This window comes from Phymastichus coffea, unplaced genomic scaffold, assembly GCF_024137745.1.
Source record: "Phymastichus coffea isolate CEN01 unplaced genomic scaffold, Cenicafe_Pcof_1.1 PCOF00047, whole genome shotgun sequence".
NCBI lineage: Eukaryota > Metazoa > Arthropoda > Insecta > Hymenoptera > Eulophidae > Phymastichus > Phymastichus coffea.
The window spans coordinates 1,189,003-1,208,187 of NW_026706858.1; the positions used below are offsets into that span (position 1 = coordinate 1,189,003).

Sequence of the window (19,185 nt, forward strand, 5' to 3'; positions counted from 1 at the left end):
ATGAAAATATAAACACATACACATATAACATTCAAAATATGCTTTTCTATTTATTTCATCAACAAGGAACTCGAAATTCAATTCGTTGATAAGCAAATGCTATATATTTCTTGAGGTTTTTTGCGTACATTTTTTTTCTATCACATTATTATACTTCAGCTTGTTATTGAACGATACTGTCAAAAATACATTTCATTCTCTCATGAAGTACTGAACGTAAAAATTGGTATCCATTACTGGAAGAACAATAAATTTGCTAGATGTTTACAATTATGTACATATTGTCACAGGTCATTTATTCAATTTTTCTTTCAAGTTCTCAGCTTCTAAACTACAGTAATCTCCGTGAGTTAATCTCAAAATCTTGTACACGCACAATCTATTTTTTTTAAATTGTGCATACTTGATTAGATATTTCTGTAGTCATGATTTATGCACGTATTACAGATTTCTTTGACAATTTTTATGTATGTACAGCAATTTATTTGTATTCTCAGAATTAATCTATCAGATGAAATAATTTCAATCGAGTAGCATTTTAATATTTTCACCATTAGAACGAATTGTAACTTAAATATGAAAAATTTATTATCCGACACATTATGCACACAAAGTGATACGATTTCAAATTTTTAAATTTTTAACGACGTTTATTTAATTTTATAGCAGTTTCTTTGATAAGTTCTTGAAATTTTGATATGATAAACATGTGCTTTGTGTCGCTCTCTTACTCTATATAAAAGCAATTCTCTAGATGCTTTCACACCTAACATATTCGGGAGCAAATATATAATTTTACAATGAAAAAAAGATTTGACACAGAAATCGAGTAAAATGTGATTCGCCTAAATTCATACTAACGGAAACGTAAAAATTGGTTACAATTCTTAGCAATCATCAATTGAGCACACCATTTACAGTTATATATGAAAAATCAGTCAAAGCCTTATTGTCTTTGAGTTTCAAAAATGGCTTGCTTCGTGTTCAACTGTTCATTGAAAATGAAACCTTCCATTTTGTTTTATTTATTCGTAAAATCGTAAAATATTTTAACTGCAAGCTTTGTCCATAATACATTCAGACAATTATTGCCTCCAAAATTATTGGCAAATAAATACAGCGGAAATTTTAACTGTTCAGTCTATTGCTTTTATGCGCCATCTAGCATTTTCCTTTAATGCATATAAGGATTTTACAGCACAAAAGCTTTGTTCTACAGACATTTGAGTGTGTTTAGCGTAGTGTTTGGTCCGATAGAAATTCGCTAGCACCGTGAGATATGTTCCTCCAAACGATGTTCTTGATCTATTGTCCATATCTACACCGATACTTTCCGAGTTACGATTATATTTGCAATGTATATAGACGGGTTTCGATAGTGAAGAATGTCACAATTTTTATCATTCTGCAATTTACTGCTGGCTACATGTTAACTGTATACAGATGCGGTGAAAACAAAAGTTTACGTGACTTCATATTAAGAACTAACAAAATATTATGCGTAACAAAAACTTCACGCAGAAATTCCAAGAATAACACATTGTGCGGTTTACAGTATCATATATATAAATTGAAATAAATTATAGCTCAAATTATAAAATTAAATGAAAAATTGTTCAATATTTAACTAATGATTTTAACGGAAATATATAGTAATACTTAATTATTGTGAAATTTGCGTCATAATAGTCATTCAGAGTATAAATTTCATCAAACAGGATTTTCTATAACTGAAAACAAAGCATAACGCTTGTTTTTAGAAATAATGAGAAATACAGATTGAAATAATCGTGATTAACAGTTCAGTAATCAAAAAGATATTACAAGAAAAACAAGTATGTTGAAACATTTACAGCATAAGCAATCGATTAAGATAGATCGTTGCAACGAAATACATATCAATACACGTCCTTATCTGTCTTCAAATGTCATTACCTTATCTGTCTCCAAAATACCTAAAATATATACACAAGCTGACTCTCGTTCAAAATATTTCCTATTTTTGTTTGATAGCAACAATATCATTGTAATATAATTATGCGCCAATCCAGCGTTTCAAAAATATACTTGTGTATTATAAAACAAATCTAAGTAAAACTAAATGCAATTAGATTTCAGCCTCCTGAATTATAATGAATATTAACATCTTTTATTTTACGATTAGAGAATATGGCAGTAGTCAAGAGTTTTGTTAAATCTAGCAACCATTTACCTTAAAAAAGCACGTTATCGCGTATTTTTCCCGAATGCTGTAGTCGATAAAGTACTTTAATAAACTTAGTTGTGTAGTTACATAAATTACTGAATGTATTTGCCCACAATGATTTAATTCATAAAGTTAACAGAGTATCCAAGATTTTTTAGATGTTTCAATATAACCGTTATAATAAATACTTAACACGCGTAGAATAGTGAATTATGTATAATTGAAATGTAGCTATTAGCAAATAATAGCAAACCTCTTGACTTTGCAATAACTAAATGCAAAACTTAATTGTATGATTGTATGTTAAAAATTACGATCTAGCGCGGTCTTTCAGTTCCTTCTATTCGTTACTAGTAGGTTCGTATATTTATATTCTTCGGTTCAGTGACGTAAAATCACATAGAGAACAACATCATTGAACGATCAATTGGAACACCAAAAATATGAATTACGCCACTTTCACATACTTGTAGTAGAAAACAATTCTACTTCTAGGATATTAGACCGATAACATTTTCAAAAATTAATGACTTTGACGCAAGGTCAACAACGTCATTTTCCACGACAAATATGTATCTCGTAGCGCAATCATTTCTTATTACTTGGATTTATCGATCAACAAAATCCAGTCTTAGCATAACATTGCTGATTTCAGTGAATGATTGTTGCAACTTTCAATTCCTCGCAAAAATATTTCATCATTCGATGTAATATCATAATAAAATAAAATGTTTGAATGCTAAGACCGGATGAATAAACGAATACCCTTACAATTATTAATGAGATATACGTAGAAGTTCGTTTGCTCGACAAAGCCGTCAAACTTGATTTAAAAAATAATCTATTGTTTCTATTTGTTTCCTTGTTATTATGAGTCGTCCATTTGTAATGTGCTGTTGATTTCCAATGCATTCAATTCACTTGCTATAGGTTCCGGCGAGTATTTATATTCTTTCACATAAAACATTGGCAACAAAATGTTGATTATGACGTTGCCATACGCCGATAATATCTTAGGCCGATGTTTAAAGCTGTGCAGGCTTTGGCTTGCCCACGACCAAAATGATCTTTTGCAAAAATTTGGTAAAGTTTACTGAAATCAAATATAGCTAATCAGTTGTATTACTCATAGATGAATATCAATATCTTTAAGTCTATTAATATTAGTTAGAAGGACAAAGTTACCATAGTATTAAAAATTATAATTATTTTAGTTATATAAAAATTAATAATTAGCTAGAAATTTACACAATACTACCGATCCTGAATTCATAATATACACGTTTTGTTATAAAATTTGCTAATTTGATATTAAGTTCTTTTTCAAACTGTTGATTGATTAAATTACATAAATATAACATTTGTTTGTGTTGTGATGCTGCTGTCTGGTACGACATGATTAAACTAAAGATTTAATAATGATAAAAATAAAAATGAATGGAATATCTTCATTTTAAAAAGTAATCTATTTTGAAAATTGTACGACTCACGAAAGCATCCGTGTATATATATGGATACTTCAACACTTGCATGCAGTAAATCGTTTAAATTTGAGAAAATGAATTAGTATCTATTAGAATGTGTGATAAAGAATAAGTATAATTAACATGCTTGACATGGAGGAGTAAAATTGAAGCGTGTTTTGAACCTGATTTTTCGGCCCAACGACAACCATCATCTTCTGCAAAAATATAGTAACACCGCCTGTAGAAATAAAAAAATTAGAAAAGGAAACAAAAAAGAAAAATTTAGTAAAAAACGTCGTTTCTGTCTGGTCGGCTGTCGCGTTCGATGACATGAGAGCTGTTCTGTAAATGTTTATTATTATAATGTGCTTACCGACACCTTTCTGGAAGAATTTTGGTTTGTTTTTCCAAGCGATGAAGGCAAAATAGACAGGTACCGAAGACAGAATCATCAGACATCCATAGCCTACGAATAAGTATATAAAGTATCAGTAATTTGCATTTCCATTATTTATAAATTCGGGTCTCTACCTGTCTCTACCGGACTGGCGTACATAGGTACAACAGTGACGAACAGCGTACAGAGGATGTAGACAATGGGGAAGGCAAGATTAACCTTGATGGGCCTTGGTAAATTCGGCTGTACCCATCTCAGCCATGGCACACAAAGTACCGAGGCACCAATGCTCAACTGTAAAAAGATCAAGTTGCGTTGCAATTATTTTCAATGTCGCAATTAGTATACTGCAGTTTTTCCTACCCAGCAAGCAAATCCAACGTAGTTAATAAGAGCCACAATGTCCGAAGAACACAGATACATCATCGATAGAAGAGCCTGAAATATTTATCAGGATATTAATTTTGATAAAAAGAACATCGCGCTAGCCGATAATACAAAATCTAGACGCCTCACTCGCGTAATTCTACTCGTAACGCGCGATTATTATTCTCTCTAACCTGATTAAAACATTTAACTCTCGCTGTAGCGCGATATAATGGTCCTGTGGGAGTGGCGTCGCCAGAACAAAATTCGTGGCTAACATTAAAAATTTACCATGCAGATCACAGCCGGTGTGGGTGTCATTCTCGAGGTCTGTATCATCGTGAGGATCTCAGGCATCTGTCCCTGGCAGGCGCCAGCGTAGAACAATCTTGAAGAAGTTAGCAGGATACCGTTTACGGCTCCGAACGTTGACAAGGCCACGAATACTGGTATCGTCCAGGCCAGCGGACCGAATAGCCGATTGGCGAAGGTCTGCGGGTGTAACGGAATAAATTATTTCGCGAAACTTTACACAGCAAAGAAATCAAAGAAGTTTATGAATGGCTTGTCTTTGGAAATGCATCAATTCAGCAACCTCAATAGTAAACTACGAAAACTAACTGATAATGCGTTACGAGCCGAGAACAATGGACCCTCTCTGTAATTTTCCAGCCAACGCATCTGCACGTCTAAGAAAACACCAGCAACTTTCGCTGTCGATGTGGCCAAAAAAAAGTGAATTACTTACAACTGCGACGGCTTCGCTGCTTAAAACTTCCTGGGGGCTCAACGTCGTGTAGAAAGCAACGTTGGTGAAAACGTAGACAATGGTGACCAATGTGCATGAGATGTAAATGGCTCTCGGCAGGTTTCTATAGCGAGTAAATCGTTATTGTTGAACGACCGTAAACCGAAACAATTTTTGCGACATAATAATAATTAGATGTCACTATTACTTCACTGGATCCTTCAGTTCTTCGACGATGAAGTTCAAGTAATTCCAGCCGTTGTAGGCAAACAGTCCCGAATAAAAACTCAACGCTATGTCCGTGACTTCCGGTGCAGTTTTTGCCGGGGCCTCATAATGATCAAACGTGAAAAATTGCATCTGCCCTGAAAGCAAGTGATTGAAACTGGCATGAAGATCGAGGCAAAGGTTTGTCCATTGAGGGAGAAGATGTAGGTAGAGGTGGGCATTGTGCGAGGAAGAAGTCGCGCACTCGTGTCGGAATGAATCAATTGAGGAAGCCGAGAGTCGTCTTTACGCGAGTGAACGGCATATTGTGTGTGGTTCGCACGCTGTTGCGACGCATGTTTAACCACCTTTCTGATTGGACAAATTGTCTCGTCCGGCACTCTCAGAAATACAGACTGCTCGCGCGCGTGCGGCTGATCTACTTTTGCCGCATAGCTTTTGCCCAAGATGTCTGGCATAGCACGTCAACTCACCCATAGCCAGCTGGTAGATTCCTGTGCCGATGATTATGAACAGAGCGAGTAGCTTGGCATAGGTGAACACGTCCTGTACTCTCGTTGCCCACTTCACATCCCAGCAGTTGACGAAAGCCAGGATACCTGCAATCGATCGCATCAAAACATTGATCAAATTAGTTTTCCTGCTTTCGGTGATATCGAGTTTTTAAAATTACACGGCTGGCCAGTTCATTTTGGCAGCTTACTTCGAGTGTCGTTTCGAACGTTCACATTACACTCTACTTCTTATTCGGGTAGATACCTTGCGTAATTGAGCTTGGTTGTTCGACTTTTCATCACCGCGAATGAAATGATATAGTAAAAGGACTCTTTCACTTGTGATTACGTTTAAAAAGCATATTAGAATCTTATGCTTCTTTTCGTCAGAGAGAATCCTCGAAAATGCCTACGCGCACCGGTAGGGCACCGTTGATTCATCGAAATTGCACATTCATAATAATGAGGTAAAATCCACGAAGACGATAGGTAATGATCGGTGCCAATATTATACGGTACGCGAGAGACAGCGAGAAAGAGAGAGAGAGAGAGAGAGAGAGAGAGAGAAGAAATTGTGCTTAGTGGCCCTCGACAATGGGTCACTCAAACGGCCAATTGAGAATAGGCAGCAGTTCCTTTTGTGCAGATAAGCGCGCGGGCAACCTTGATTTTTGTTAGAAATTGGACGCAATTAGAGAGACAGAACTGCCGACTAGGAGTCTTCGTTCGTGCGCACGTGTATGAAACATGGAGGCGGCGGCAGCACTTTTATGCGCATGTGATTACTTTTTCATTCTTTTTTTTCTTGTTCATGTCCGGGGGCTCTAATTTGGAGTTAAAGACGAGATGTAGGCGAATTTTTAATTATATTTACAAATACTTTCATTGCATGCCATTTTTATTGATTCGGATCGGTGAAATGTTTTTCTGAATATAAAAATGACAATAATCTCAATTTAGCAAAACGATCTGAACCAGTTGTGATAAGTTAAGGTTGATCTTGACTTGAGTAAAAGTATATCATTTTGATTCAAACTGCATTCAAGTTTACTCGCAAAGGTCTTTCAAAAACCTAATGTATTAAAAAAAGAGAGAGTGAAATAAAACAACGGAGTATCTCGGATTTTTCAACGTCTTGTGGTCTCTCGATCTCGTAATTAACATTTTTCAAGTTATTTCCCCGTCGACACGCACCGATATTGCGCCAAGAAAACGAGACTGAAAGAGAATGTGTCATTATGCTGCAAGCCTTGGGCATAATCGATTGCAAGAACTTTGAAAGCTTTTCTCCTCTTTTTTTTCCTTTTATTTTCTTCCGACGATTGCGTCACGAATATCCATTTAAGCCAAGACTTCAATTCGAACGCATGAATTAAATAACGGGCCCACGGTAATCAATGGGTAACTGATGGAAAAAAGCTCATAAATCTGTTTCTACTTTACTTATTGGGAATTCATTGCTGATTACGCGACTGCGAGGGATTTACCTTCAAGTAGTTAGCACTTTCATAAGAGGGTCGAATTTCCTCATAACGTCCGAGGAAGTCGAAGAATTTTCTGTTAGGGGAGACAATGTAATTCCAGAGGAAATTGTCACTTTTTTTTCTCGTAGCCATCGTAGAGAAAATCTCTCCGCTCCCGACAGATACATTCCTCTTATTTTCTACAGCTTCTCGAGTTTCAAAGAATCAAATCGTCTTTAATGGATCACCTGTGCAAGTTGATGTTTACTACAACTTCGTTCACGCTTTTATTAAAGTTTTATCTCAGCCGATTTCAGATCAATTCATCGGAGGTTCGAGTATTATTTTATAATAGCTTAAATGTGTATTTCCTTGCTTCAATGATGAATGATTAAGTCCAGTAAAATTGAAAAATTCGAATGAATAACGATCAAAGTATTACATGTATTTGAAACATCACGAATGTAAAATGTCGAGAATGCGGGCAAATTACAGTCAAAGAAAGCACGATGCATATATCACGTGCCGATCAAGAAAATATACGAAGGTAGCGTGTTTAGTTTGTAGGTATCCGCAGCGAAATTTCACCTTCAGGTTGCGTCAGTCAACTTTTTTCCGTATTCAGCATTGTATTCACGCGCGCGCGCTAATTTTTTTATTCGTCCGCGTAAACAGAAATTGTACTGCTAATGACATGTGCGTGTTTTTGCTTGCTATTATATTTCCCTGGAGAGCCATTGATGTAAAAACTCGCGTGCAACATCAGCCTTACGGGCTAAGATATACTAGTTGTAATCTGGCCGATTGAGAAAGATTTTTGAACGATTAACACGGTGAGCCCCCTAACCACCTAAGCAAATAAAAATGACTAAGATGAATAAAAGAAGACGATCTGACGTGGCTGCGAATGATTAGGAGAATTGTTATCTTCCCGATGATCGATCGGTCTAAGGAAATTGTGTAGCCACAAAGGATTACTTTCTACTCCTATTTGTGTGGTCGTGTGAACTTCCGATACTTTTTCTGTAAAGATATATCGTTTGACTTGTTGATTTTCATAATATTAACTAGGAAAAAAATGTTCGGAGACTCACATTATGAACTAGCACTTGGGTAAAGAATGTGTCAGCTTATCTGAAACTAGGATATTAACGAAAAAGCAATTTCGAAAATGAATCATTCTGAAAATTAGATAAAATCAGTGTTTACTGAAATAGAAAGTGACCTTAATTAAGCTAAAATGTAGCGTATTTTCTCCGATGAATGAAAAACTGTAAAGTCGATAACTTAGTTGTCCGACGTAGGCGTTGAACAAGTACTGTACTGAGGAAGAGTTCACTGTAATTTATGCTTCTTTGGCACCAAAACGACTTCTCGAGTGATTAAAAATGTCTGTTCTAAGCAAGTTCTGACGACAGTGCGTTTTTGTTCATTTATAAAAGTATTTCACAGATGACCATCGTATTATATCAATTAAGTTTCGTCTAGGAAATACCGCTTTGAACCTTTACAAGCTTACGGATCGATGAGTAACTGCTTCCAAAGCCGTAACGCGGGATGAGTTTCAGTTTGAGAATCTAGGGTAGTTACTTTGAATATAGAGTTAGACTTTTAATTGCAACAAGGCTCGAATAGCCATCAAACTGTAATAAGGCATGTTTAAAAAAATTTGCATGTTCGCACATGACGCATCGGGAATTATTTGAGGGACGACGCGCGATTTATGATGCAAACTATAAAAAGTGTTGCGAGGCGCAGATAAATTTTACTTGAGGCTGCGAAAAGTATGGTACAAGGAGGATGACGAGAAAAAAAGAAGTTTTCCGAGAAGCGGAAAGCGCTAGACGTTCATTATACTCGTTGAGACCAGATCAAAAAGAATTTATTGACCTTCATTGCCGGATCAAAAGTTATTATTAACGAAAAGAGGTCGTTATCGAATGCAAAGTGTCAATATTATTGCTGCAAAATTTTCTCGAGTTTAAATACTACGACGGAACTCACACCGATATGGTACCCAAATTGACAAATATTTTTTTTCAATGCCAATGTCTCGCAAAAATGCCATAATTTCGTCAAATATCTGAGTAGTTGTGCATGTGTGTGTTTTTATAAGAAAAACCGACACTTTCTCAAACGGAAGAAAAACCCTATTGAAACTCACAAATGCAGCAAACAGCAAGCATCCTAGCAGCATCGTCAGGTGGTGTGCAGGATCCTTCGAAGAATGGCTTGAGCACGTATTTGCTGAATGTGAGCGCTACAATAGCTTGACTGCACGGTCGTACGATCATGCATTCTATCCAGAGCCGAACGAACGCGAGGAACGGGCCAAAGGTTTCCATGATGTAGGCGTAGTCTGCCCCGGATTTCCGAATCATGCAGCCCAACTCGGCGTAGCAGTAGGCGCCCACCTGCAAATGTAAATGCCTATGAGCCAGTTGCTATGATCGATGAGTGATACATAGAGTATTGTAGAGATTGAGGCTTTTAATTTAGCCTTTTTCGTGGAAATTTGTTGAGTCTGCAAAATAACGACAAAGCGACGGTAGAAATAGTGGCTTATGCGTTTTTGCTTGGATATGTAATAAGAAATACGAGATGATGGTGTAATTCACTTGTTTTGAAAAGGACCAGTTGAATTTTTATTTTTTTAAATTAAAGAAAAATTAGACCTCGAGAACGTTTGATTGAAAAATCAACTGTGCAATGTAAATTCAGTTGTCAAATATATTTATCATATTGGAAGAAACTCACCATGGAAAAAATTCCGGAGATGGTCCATACGATCAAACTCATGTTGACGCTTCCAGTGTACTTGAGCACACCAGTAGGGCTGACGAAGATGCCGGAACCAATGATCGAGCCGACGATCACGGTGACCCCATTCAACAGGGTCATTTTCGCCTCCAGTTTAATCTCGTCGCCTGTGCCCACCTGGTCGAATGCGTCTGGCGCTTCGCCATCCTTTATGCTGCCTTTCGTGCTGCCGGACTTGGACATTCTGAAAATCCAGTTCAAATGCGCTCGTTGTATAATTTACGCATTCGGTAGACAACTGTCTGCCTTGAGCAACAATTTATTGTACAATTCTTTCACAAGAAATACATATTGTTTAATTCATTTCGTTGGAATTAAATTGTAGGCGTAGCTTAGCTATGTTCGTTAAATCGATATATTTCACGGATGAAACTTTCTAACAAATGTGGTAGAATTGTCAGATCGATTGAAAGAAATTAGGAATTAGCGCGCAGACAACTATAAATTCTCGCACTATGTTTTATCCACCCACGAGGATCTACTGCATCCCCTTGATTTCCTCTTCCATTGAATAATGCAATGTTAACCTTCGTGCCAAATGGTACGTACACACACACACACATACACACATACTGCGCTTTACCACTCGTTAATCTAAAAGGTACGACAGCAACTGATCGACCCACTTCTTTCTCCCTCATCTCGCTAAAGTCCCGTGATATTTTTCTCTTGCGCGCTGTTGCATCAATCGAGATTTTTCAACCCGTGCGCGTAAGCGAAATCAACCTCGGTTTCTCATTGAGCCCACCGCATATGGCAGAAAATATCGCAAGCAACGAGAAGCAGAAGACCGAGTGCGTCTTTATCTTGGCTCAAGACCTCAGGATTTATTGCGCGCGATCCCTCGAGAAATCGTCGCGTAATGCAGCCTCTATTCCTCACTCTTTCTTCGTACTTTTACGAGTAATTAAAGGATACGCATCGATTATTCGCATTATTTATGAGCTTCCGATCGAAGACAAGATAAATTGCATTCAGAAGACACGAATTCACAAGGTGAGGATCGCTGGATTTCTCCTCGTGCGCGTGCCATTGTCTATAGATCGTAAAAGGAAAAAATAACCGCTAACGTAGATGCGTTCATCTCGGATATATACGCTACTCTCTCTTTCTGCGAGTTTTTTTTTTCTTCGGGATTCCGCTGCTTCGTGCGAGACAACAAAAAAGGAGAGCCGAGCGAGACTGTCTTCGTCACCGAGAAGACAACATTTCGTCGGAGACTAATCGCTAGAAAATTAAATCGGAGAACCAGAAAATGACATGAGACTACGATGATTTATATTCTTAAGTGCAGCTGTAGCGATATCTTTAGTCATTATCAGCTAATGTAGATAAGCAAATGAAACGCATTCCATCACGACTAAGTTCGATAATTTTATTATTACATATAACCGAAAACATAGAATTTAAAAATCCATTAAAGATTTTGCTGCACCTTTCATTGAACAGAGCCATCGAAATGATTTTAAAAGACTGCATTAATTTAAATACTTAATTATTCGACCCTGTGAATACACTTTTAATTTTGGGACTATCAAACTGCAAGATATTCTTTCATCTGTTAGAAATATCAAAGGCCGATACAGTACCTTGCCAAGGGTAGTGTACGTTCTCAGATTTCCTGTCCCGCATTCGTACTGCTTCGAGGGTCCGTAGTGCAACTTATGGAACTGTAATATAGTATATCGCTCTGTGCTGATTTTCTTGTAAAACCAAGTTTTCCGCATTGACGACGAAACAAAACAAAAATGTTGCAAAGATGAGTTACGCAACTCGATCGCAGTATAATTCAAATCAAATCAGTTTACAATTGGAGCTTTAGTTGTCGAGTTCACGTCGCCGAGAGAACAATTATAAGCTTGTTTCCTCGGCGACGCAGATCGAAGTTGTAACTTCGTTGTAAAATACGATGATGCTTACACATTGTACGGAATGTTCGAGGGAGCACGTAAAATTTTATTGATTAAACATTTGTCGTAATGTTCGCGATTAAAATGCCTAATATCTTTTAATTGAAAACGCAGTTCCTTGAAAAATCCTTGATTATTCGGAAAGAGAAGTTTGCTAATCGATAGTACTTTAAGCGGATGGAAAAGAAACTTTGCAAACGGGCAATTCACTTGTGCAAAGCCGGAAGTCAATCGTCACGAGAGCGACACCCACGCAGAAAATTAGTCGCTAATTTTCCACAATAGATGGTAAGCTATAACTATTGCTTGCTCACCTTGCATGCGTCTAAAGGGCTTCGCCCTTCTCGTTCCCTGAATGGGCAGGCTAACAGTCGTTGTATCATATCGATTGGTTTGCCGAAGCGCCGATGCACAAACGGCCAAAGACTACGATAAGTCGTGTGTTTATGCGTTGTCTCTCTGCCAAGGGTGCGCGAGTGGTTCTCGTCGAGGGTTGCTATCGTCAAACAACAGGTAAAGGTTGCCTCATCAAGTAGCGCGAGTCAACGTATGCGGTAAAAAATGTCGCGCCTAGCAAAATTGTGCCTTCATCATGTGGACATTCTCGCTTCCGAAATGTTTGTTCTTGCGGCACGTGATAAAGATACTCCACTCAGAGAAAGAGAGAGAGAGAGAGAGAGAGAGAGAGAGAGAGAGAGAGAGAGAGAGAGAAAGGCAATTTAGGCAACGCGCATGTAACGACGATACGACGAATCTTTATAACAAAGCTACTTGTTGCTCTTTTTTTCCTCCAAAGTGAGAAACTTCAGATGGCATCTCTCGCCGGGGACTTGTCAAGATCTCCTTGATGAACTCCGTTTAAAGTCTCCGCTCGAGTGAGCGAGAGGAAAAGGCTGAGGAGCGAAGAACGTGCCTCGTTAGCCGGCGACAAAGACGGGCCCTCGTGTTCCGGCTACTTTGCTTGCGATTCGTATCGCCCCCCGTGGCGGCGCTCGTGCAGCGCACACCCGCTGCAGAAATCAATAGCCGCCGCAACTGCACCACGTGGCTCCGCGAACATTTTCGCAACCCCACGTTCGCACGCTCCGAAGCATCGATCGCGGATATCGACTAGTACGAGGCTCAATCGAGTCCTGATTTCACGCGCTGGCCCGAATTCCCTGTCGTCGACCGCAGCTCAATCTGACGGAACACCGAGATTTATGCAAATCGCCAACACGCCAACTAGTTTCCGGGTCGGGTGCGCGTTGCAGTCAGCGGCAAACGACAGCAATTTGCCGAGCTCGTGCGTGTGCACGCCGAAGCAGCCTGACCTCGTCGAATAAGTGAAACCGGAGCAAAACGGAGCAGCACCGAGAGGAGCGCGGCGACTACCCCCATGAAGTTGCCCAGGGAAAAGGGAAAGCGGCGTACCTCTGATTCGTCTGGACGCTTGTGGTCAATAAACAGCAGCAGCAGCAATAGCAGCAACGACTGCACGATCGCTGGATCAAACGAACACACGCACTCCTACGGTCCGGCGCAGAGCGCGTACATTCTAACCGGCGGCAGTGGACAAATGAAAAAGGCGGACGGCGTGGCGTGCGAGCAGCTTTGTACGTGCGCTTGGCGCGCTCGCTATAGTCTGAATGAGCGGTGTGTGCTCTTGCTGTGCGCCTCTTCCACACGACTATGGCTCCCCTCTCTCTCTCTCTCAACCATCGCTCTTTTTCTCTCCCTCTGCGCTTGCGATCGATGCGCTCTCGTCTGTTCACTCGGCTGAACCCACTACCCGAGGTAAGTCCGACATTGTTGCTCCACGAACACTCCGATCCGACAGCACTGACATATGCTTCATGGGGGTGCACAGCTCGGAGCCACCCACTGTTGAAACTATATAACCTCTGTTAATTAACCCGTTCCTCCTCCGAATCTGATTTTCCTTTTCTCAGAGCAGATACATTTTATCGAAATCACCTAGTGCTGGCAAACATTCCGCGAGAAAAAGACTTCTCGTGCATCGTTTGCCAAGATTCAATCGTTGCTTGACAATCGCAGAATCCAAGAGAGCACTCATCGCTGCGGTATGACGTTTCGATACGAATTTTTGTTCGTTGCGCTGATCGCAACTGTCACAACATTTTATTGCGCACAACACACATTTCAAAGCGATCGCGCGTTCCTTGCACAACACTTGCAACTGCACCGGAGAGTTGCTTATCTTGATCTAGCGAGCTCGCACAAGGGTACCAGCACACCTGCTGTGTATTCTCGTGTGTGTGCGTGCCGCCGAGAAAACCAAGTAGAGGGCCGCACAAAGGGAGCGACCATGAAAAGACTCGCAAGGCGAACGCTACGTCAGATTGAATTACGAGAACCGCTTAGGTCCTCGCCAGGTGCACGAAAACTTTGCCTCGACTGTTTCCTTTGAAAATCCCATGGCAGTTGACGAACGTACGCTTGCTAAGCGTAAGTCGACAGTGAGTTTGGATGTGTTTTCGATCACAGATTCCAAGAGATAATCGCACGGTCAAGCGCATTTTTATTCAGCTTGAACAAGAGAAAATAATGCAAGAAGCTGCTAATTCTCTATTCGATGCAATAAAAAGCTAACATTACTTGTTATGCGACGATCAGGTGTACTTTTTGGCTGGATTCTGTGAGTTGCGAACGCGCAACGAACGACTTTCACAGCTCGCCTGGGAACGTCAGAAAAGAACATCGGACGGGAGTCCAGTTTGTCCGTGGCGAACCGCCAAGAGCGCGAGAGAGATCAAAGGTACAGGCCAGCTGCGAAGCAAGGGCCGCGGACGAGTGCAGTTGCGCGCGCGGCCCCTCTGCCTAGTGACGTCAAGCGATCAATAGCCGTAGCAAAGCGATTATTCGACGTCACGAGCCACGTCCTTGCTGGCCTTGACGCGGCAGCAGCCGCACCACCGCGCACGATCTAGAGCAGAGGTGTGCCCGCGCGTGTTCTCGCGGAACAGAGTTATTTACCTCTGGCTGCTCCTTTGCAGATGGGTCGATCGATCGTCGCGATCGCCGCGCGACCAATAAAACGTGTACGCCGTTCGAGGTAGGCAAGTAGTCGCGGAATAAGAACGGTCAGCCGAGGCTGCTGTGCGATAGATCGCATCGACGACCGACGCCAGCCTCGGTTTGTCGATTCACCAGCGATTTGGCGATCCTGAAAAAGTCGATGATGATTCGGGAACGATCGATGTTCGCTGACGAAAGCATCCGTTGCAAGCGTTCATGGGGGTACTTGTCTTTCCTTCGTCTCTGCCCAGCTACGACGCGGAACGTGAGCTTATCTGGTATTGCCGAAAATCAACGATGATTACGACCAATTTTACATAGTGGCGCTCGTCTGACAGGCAGAGACGCGAGTATCTAAAAACTTTTCTCGCGTACTTGCATAATTGCTCGTCTTTAACCGACGTTTGTTCGGTGTGATTTTGTTCTCTTGATCAACGGCACTGCATTTGCTCGCGATACAATGAATGGAATTGAAATTTAGCAAGACGTTAAAATGAGACTACGACCATTTAAAGTGAATTTTCATTGCAGTGAGATGAAGGGTTTTGAAAAGTGAATGACATATGCCTAACATGTAAATAATATTGTAATACGTAAAAAGTATCTTCTACTTGATGAATAGAGGATGAAATTTATGAAAATCATTAATATAACTTTGGGAATTTTATTTATTCATTGACTTATACATAACTTTGCAATTGATAAGTGCAAAATATCCGATCTGTGATCCAAACCTCAGCTGTCGCTTATTAATGAAGTACATACCAAGATAATCATTGATTCAACTTGACCAGTAGTAACAACCAATAACGGTCAGGCATCAGTATTTATTAACAGAAAATAAGTCCCCGAACCGACTAGCACGTTTGGAAATGCGCAAATAACCGTCATCGCAATCCAAAATATCGACTAAACGATTTCGCCCGGCCGCAGTATCGATTCGAATCGCTCTCGGACGAATTTCCTCAGCCGGCAAGTCAGTTTCCCGCAGCACTGCGCGCACGACCATCATTGCGCAGCAGCGTACTGGCTATATGAGCACATATAATATCTATCGCACTCGCCGCGCTTTGAAAAAAAGGCCGAGCCTGCGCTCGAGCCTCGAGAGCGAGCGAGAGAGCAGAACCCAACCGCACATACTACACTTTTGTTATTGCGGCGTCCATATCAATTCCCGTAGTGTTATCAGTGTGTGCATGAGCACCGACAATTGTTCTGATCGCGACAGCTTTGCATTTCACGATTAGTAAGCAGCTGGCAAACAAGAAGAGGAGGCGGCGAATGACGGGTAAATAATTATTGCAATGCACGCCTTTCTAATGCTCAGCGTGATTCGGAGCGCGCACAGTATATGTGATATATACATGGCGCTTGCATGTCACTTTATTCACCTTCGAGTATTCAACTAACTCCTGTTTGTATGCGTTTTCAGAGCCATAGGCGTGACAGTGTTGTTCGTACGAACAGTCGACGGGGAAGTTGAAGCGCGCTATTCACTCCTCGTCGTCGCATTTGACGGGCGCTTTTTGCCTATTATTCAATAATGTTGACTCTTACCGAGTCCGAGGGAAGGAGACATGCACCTGGAGCTAAACGTCAGAAGACCATCAAGAAAAGAGCAAAAAGTCAGAAGAAAGCAATGCTCGCCGTAGAAAAGGAGGTTGAGGAAAAGGAAACCTCGATGAAGGAAGAGTTGCAGATTCATGAGCTCATGCCAGTCCAGTACAAACCTGAAGAACATGAAAATCAGCTAGCTACAGCTGAAGTTACTTTCGAGCAAGCTACTGTTAGCGAGCAGGATTGTCACTCGATGGCCTCTATTTCCTGCATGGATGGTGTGTCGAATAGCAATAAGTTTGTTATTATAACTCTGTTGGAGCCAGAAGCCCAAGGGATCACCAGTGACGAATTACTGCATACTGAGGAGATAGTGGCTGAAGATGACAAAAACAAGAACACAAAGTTACAAAAGAAGGTGATATTTTTGCATAAACTTGAACCTGAGGCTACAACTACCATTGAAACCACTACAGCACCAGAGCCTACAAACCTTATAGAGATTAAGGATAATTCTAAAGAATTTGATGGTCAATTAATGACAATAAACTTCAGTGATTTTTCATCAATGGATGGTAAAGAGCAGAAGGATATTAGTTGTTGGATTAAAAAGTTTTCTGCTCTCCAATTACTGTACACAGAATCTGGTAAACCTTATGTTAAATGTCCATCGTGTACAGCAATGTTTTTTAAAGTCTCATCATTTGAAAAACATGTGTCAATTCACTTACGAAAAGAAGAAGAACAACTCATCTGCAAATTTTGCAAGTATAACAATGAAGACCCTAATCAAATATTCAATCATTTGAATTTGCATCAAGACCAATGCGAAGTTTGTAATATGAATCTAACACGCAAAAATAGCTTTAAAAAACATTGGGAGTTTTCTGAGATGCAAATGACATTTACTGCAAAAAGGGACAGATGGGGTAGGTATGTCTGTGTTTATTGTAAGCTGGGTTTTGATCTGTGTCACCAACTTCAGAAGCATTGGTTTAAGCATTTCTGTAACTCTTCAAAAACCTCTCAGTGCAATAACTGTGGAGCTCTTTTTGACAATGATGAAGCTTTACAAAATCATGTATGTTTAAAATGTCCGGTTTGCCCTAAAATTCTTGATAGCGTACATAGACTAAGATCGCACTGTCGCTATGAAAAACATTATGTGTACTGTCAAATATGCACTTACGAGTTTATTTTATCAGTAGATCTTGATAAACATATGGAATTACATAAAAAAGTCTACAATCCCCATAAAGACTATGCCCATTGCTTAGAATCTGAGGATGGATCATCTTTCCAATGTGAAATTTGTGGAAAAATATATCATACAATGTCTTGTTTAGTACTGCATATTAACGATGACCATAAAATTCAAGACACAAGCAGAAACATTGGTGACAATGATAATGAGCTTGCAAGAATTACTTTACCTGAAGTGAAAGATGGAGCTTCTTATGATATAATTACTACTTTGAGTAAAGAAGACTTAAAATGTGGAGTTGACTTTGAAAGAGCATGTGAAGAAGTTTTAGAAGTTCAAACTGTTGAGCGGACAGATGAAAAATCAGTCGATTCAGAAAATATTGAAGGTGACAATCAATGTCAACCAGTTGCACTGTGTTGGAATAGATATTCAATTACCGAACAGTCAGCTGTTTCAAAAGAGACTTAGAATTTTGATGTTTTGTTAAATTTTTAGTTTGTTTTATTTTTCATTTTATTTCTTACTAGTTTGTGTAGCTATATTAAAGCAAAGACAATAAAATTTCATTCTTTGCTTTAATAAATGCAACTGCAGTAATGGGATCTGTGCATGTTTAAGACTGTAAAAAAGAGCTTTTGAAACATGTGAATTATTGGCGTTGAAAAAGCATGTTAATATTGTTTTTACAACGCTGAAGTTCCTATATAAATGTTTATATAAATGTGTAAACAGTAAATCAGTAACATCGATTAGGCAATAGATAAAATCATTTCGACATTCAAAAGTTATTTATTTTACTTCTTTCATAGAAAATAAATCACATGGTTTTGAAAAGTGAATGTATAGAACCCAATTGGGCGATGACAGAGTACAAACGTATAATTGTACTCAAACCAAATGAACAAAGCATATGTACATATTTGATATAAATATGCAAGATCAAGAAACTTGATAAAATTGTTCGTACCATATTATGTATAAATATATTACTTATAAAGTTCTTTTATCATAAATTTTCCATTGGATGTTTGGAAAATGAATGACAGAACAGCTCTTTCTGTAATGCACACCCTTATTATGCAGGCATGTTAGTTGCCTGGAAAAATATGGTTTTGTTTTTCGTAGTTGAATTTGCACTTGCATTACATTTATATTTATGTCTACTTGCATAGCCCACAACTTTTTCTTTTTGAATTGCCAATGAAAAAATAAATAAATATATCTTATCTTGTAAAATGTGTTCATTTTTCCCACTTAATGGAAGTGTCTTGTAAAAAATAAAAAATAGTCACTATATACATATAT

General features: G+C 39.4%; 2 protein-coding genes across 7 annotated transcripts; one reads left to right on the top strand and one right to left on the bottom strand.

Moving 5' to 3' along the window:
* Positions 1-6: 6 nt before the first annotated feature.
* Positions 7-14,873, bottom strand: LOC131665142 (Y+L amino acid transporter 2). 6 transcript variants are annotated; one of them, XM_058936806.1, is made up of 13 exons: positions 14,697-14,873; positions 13,512-14,627; positions 10,126-10,372; positions 9,533-9,782; positions 5,885-6,010; positions 5,392-5,548; positions 5,184-5,307; positions 4,727-4,927; positions 4,433-4,507; positions 4,204-4,363; positions 4,046-4,138; positions 3,855-3,910; positions 7-3,299 (listed from the first exon to the last, which is right to left on the bottom strand). In XM_058936806.1, exons 3-13 carry the CDS (start codon positions 10,369-10,371, stop codon positions 3,297-3,299), a joined length of 1,491 nt encoding a protein of 496 aa, XP_058792789.1. In that variant the 5' UTR covers position 10,372; positions 13,512-14,627; positions 14,697-14,873; the 3' UTR covers positions 7-3,296. The 6 variants fall into 6 exon arrangements, with proteins under 6 accessions (XP_058792789.1, XP_058792788.1, XP_058792784.1 ...); XM_058936805.1 differs by lacking the exon at positions 3,855-3,910; XM_058936801.1 differs by lacking the exon at positions 7-3,299 and having other exon boundaries at positions 3,310-3,910.
* Positions 14,874-16,229: 1,356 nt separating this feature from the next.
* LOC131665023 (zinc finger protein 423-like) lies at positions 16,230-19,110 on the top strand. Its single transcript, XM_058936611.1, has 2 exons — positions 16,230-16,404; positions 16,549-19,110. The coding sequence occupies exon 2, from the start codon at positions 16,660-16,662 to the stop codon at positions 18,346-18,348; it is 1,689 nt and encodes a 562-aa protein (XP_058792594.1). The 5' UTR covers positions 16,230-16,404; positions 16,549-16,659; the 3' UTR covers positions 18,349-19,110.
* Positions 19,111-19,185: the final 75 nt, after the last annotated feature.

Coding starts and splice junctions, on each gene's coding strand:
- LOC131665023 (XM_058936611.1), top strand. CDS start 16,660: ATGTTGACTCTTACCGAGTCCGAGGGAAGGAGACATGCACCTGGAGCT.
- LOC131665142 (XM_058936802.1), bottom strand. CDS start 10,371: ATGTCCAAGTCCGGCAGCACGAAAGGCAGCATAAAGGATGGCGAAGCG. Junction 5,308..5,391: donor GAACTGAAGGATCCAGTGAA/GTAATAGTGACA, acceptor TACTCGCTATAG/AAACCTGCCGAGAGCCATTT. Junction 4,508..4,726: donor CACCGGCTGTGATCTGCATG/GTAAATTTTTAA, acceptor TAAATATTTCAG/GCTCTTCTATCGATGATGTA.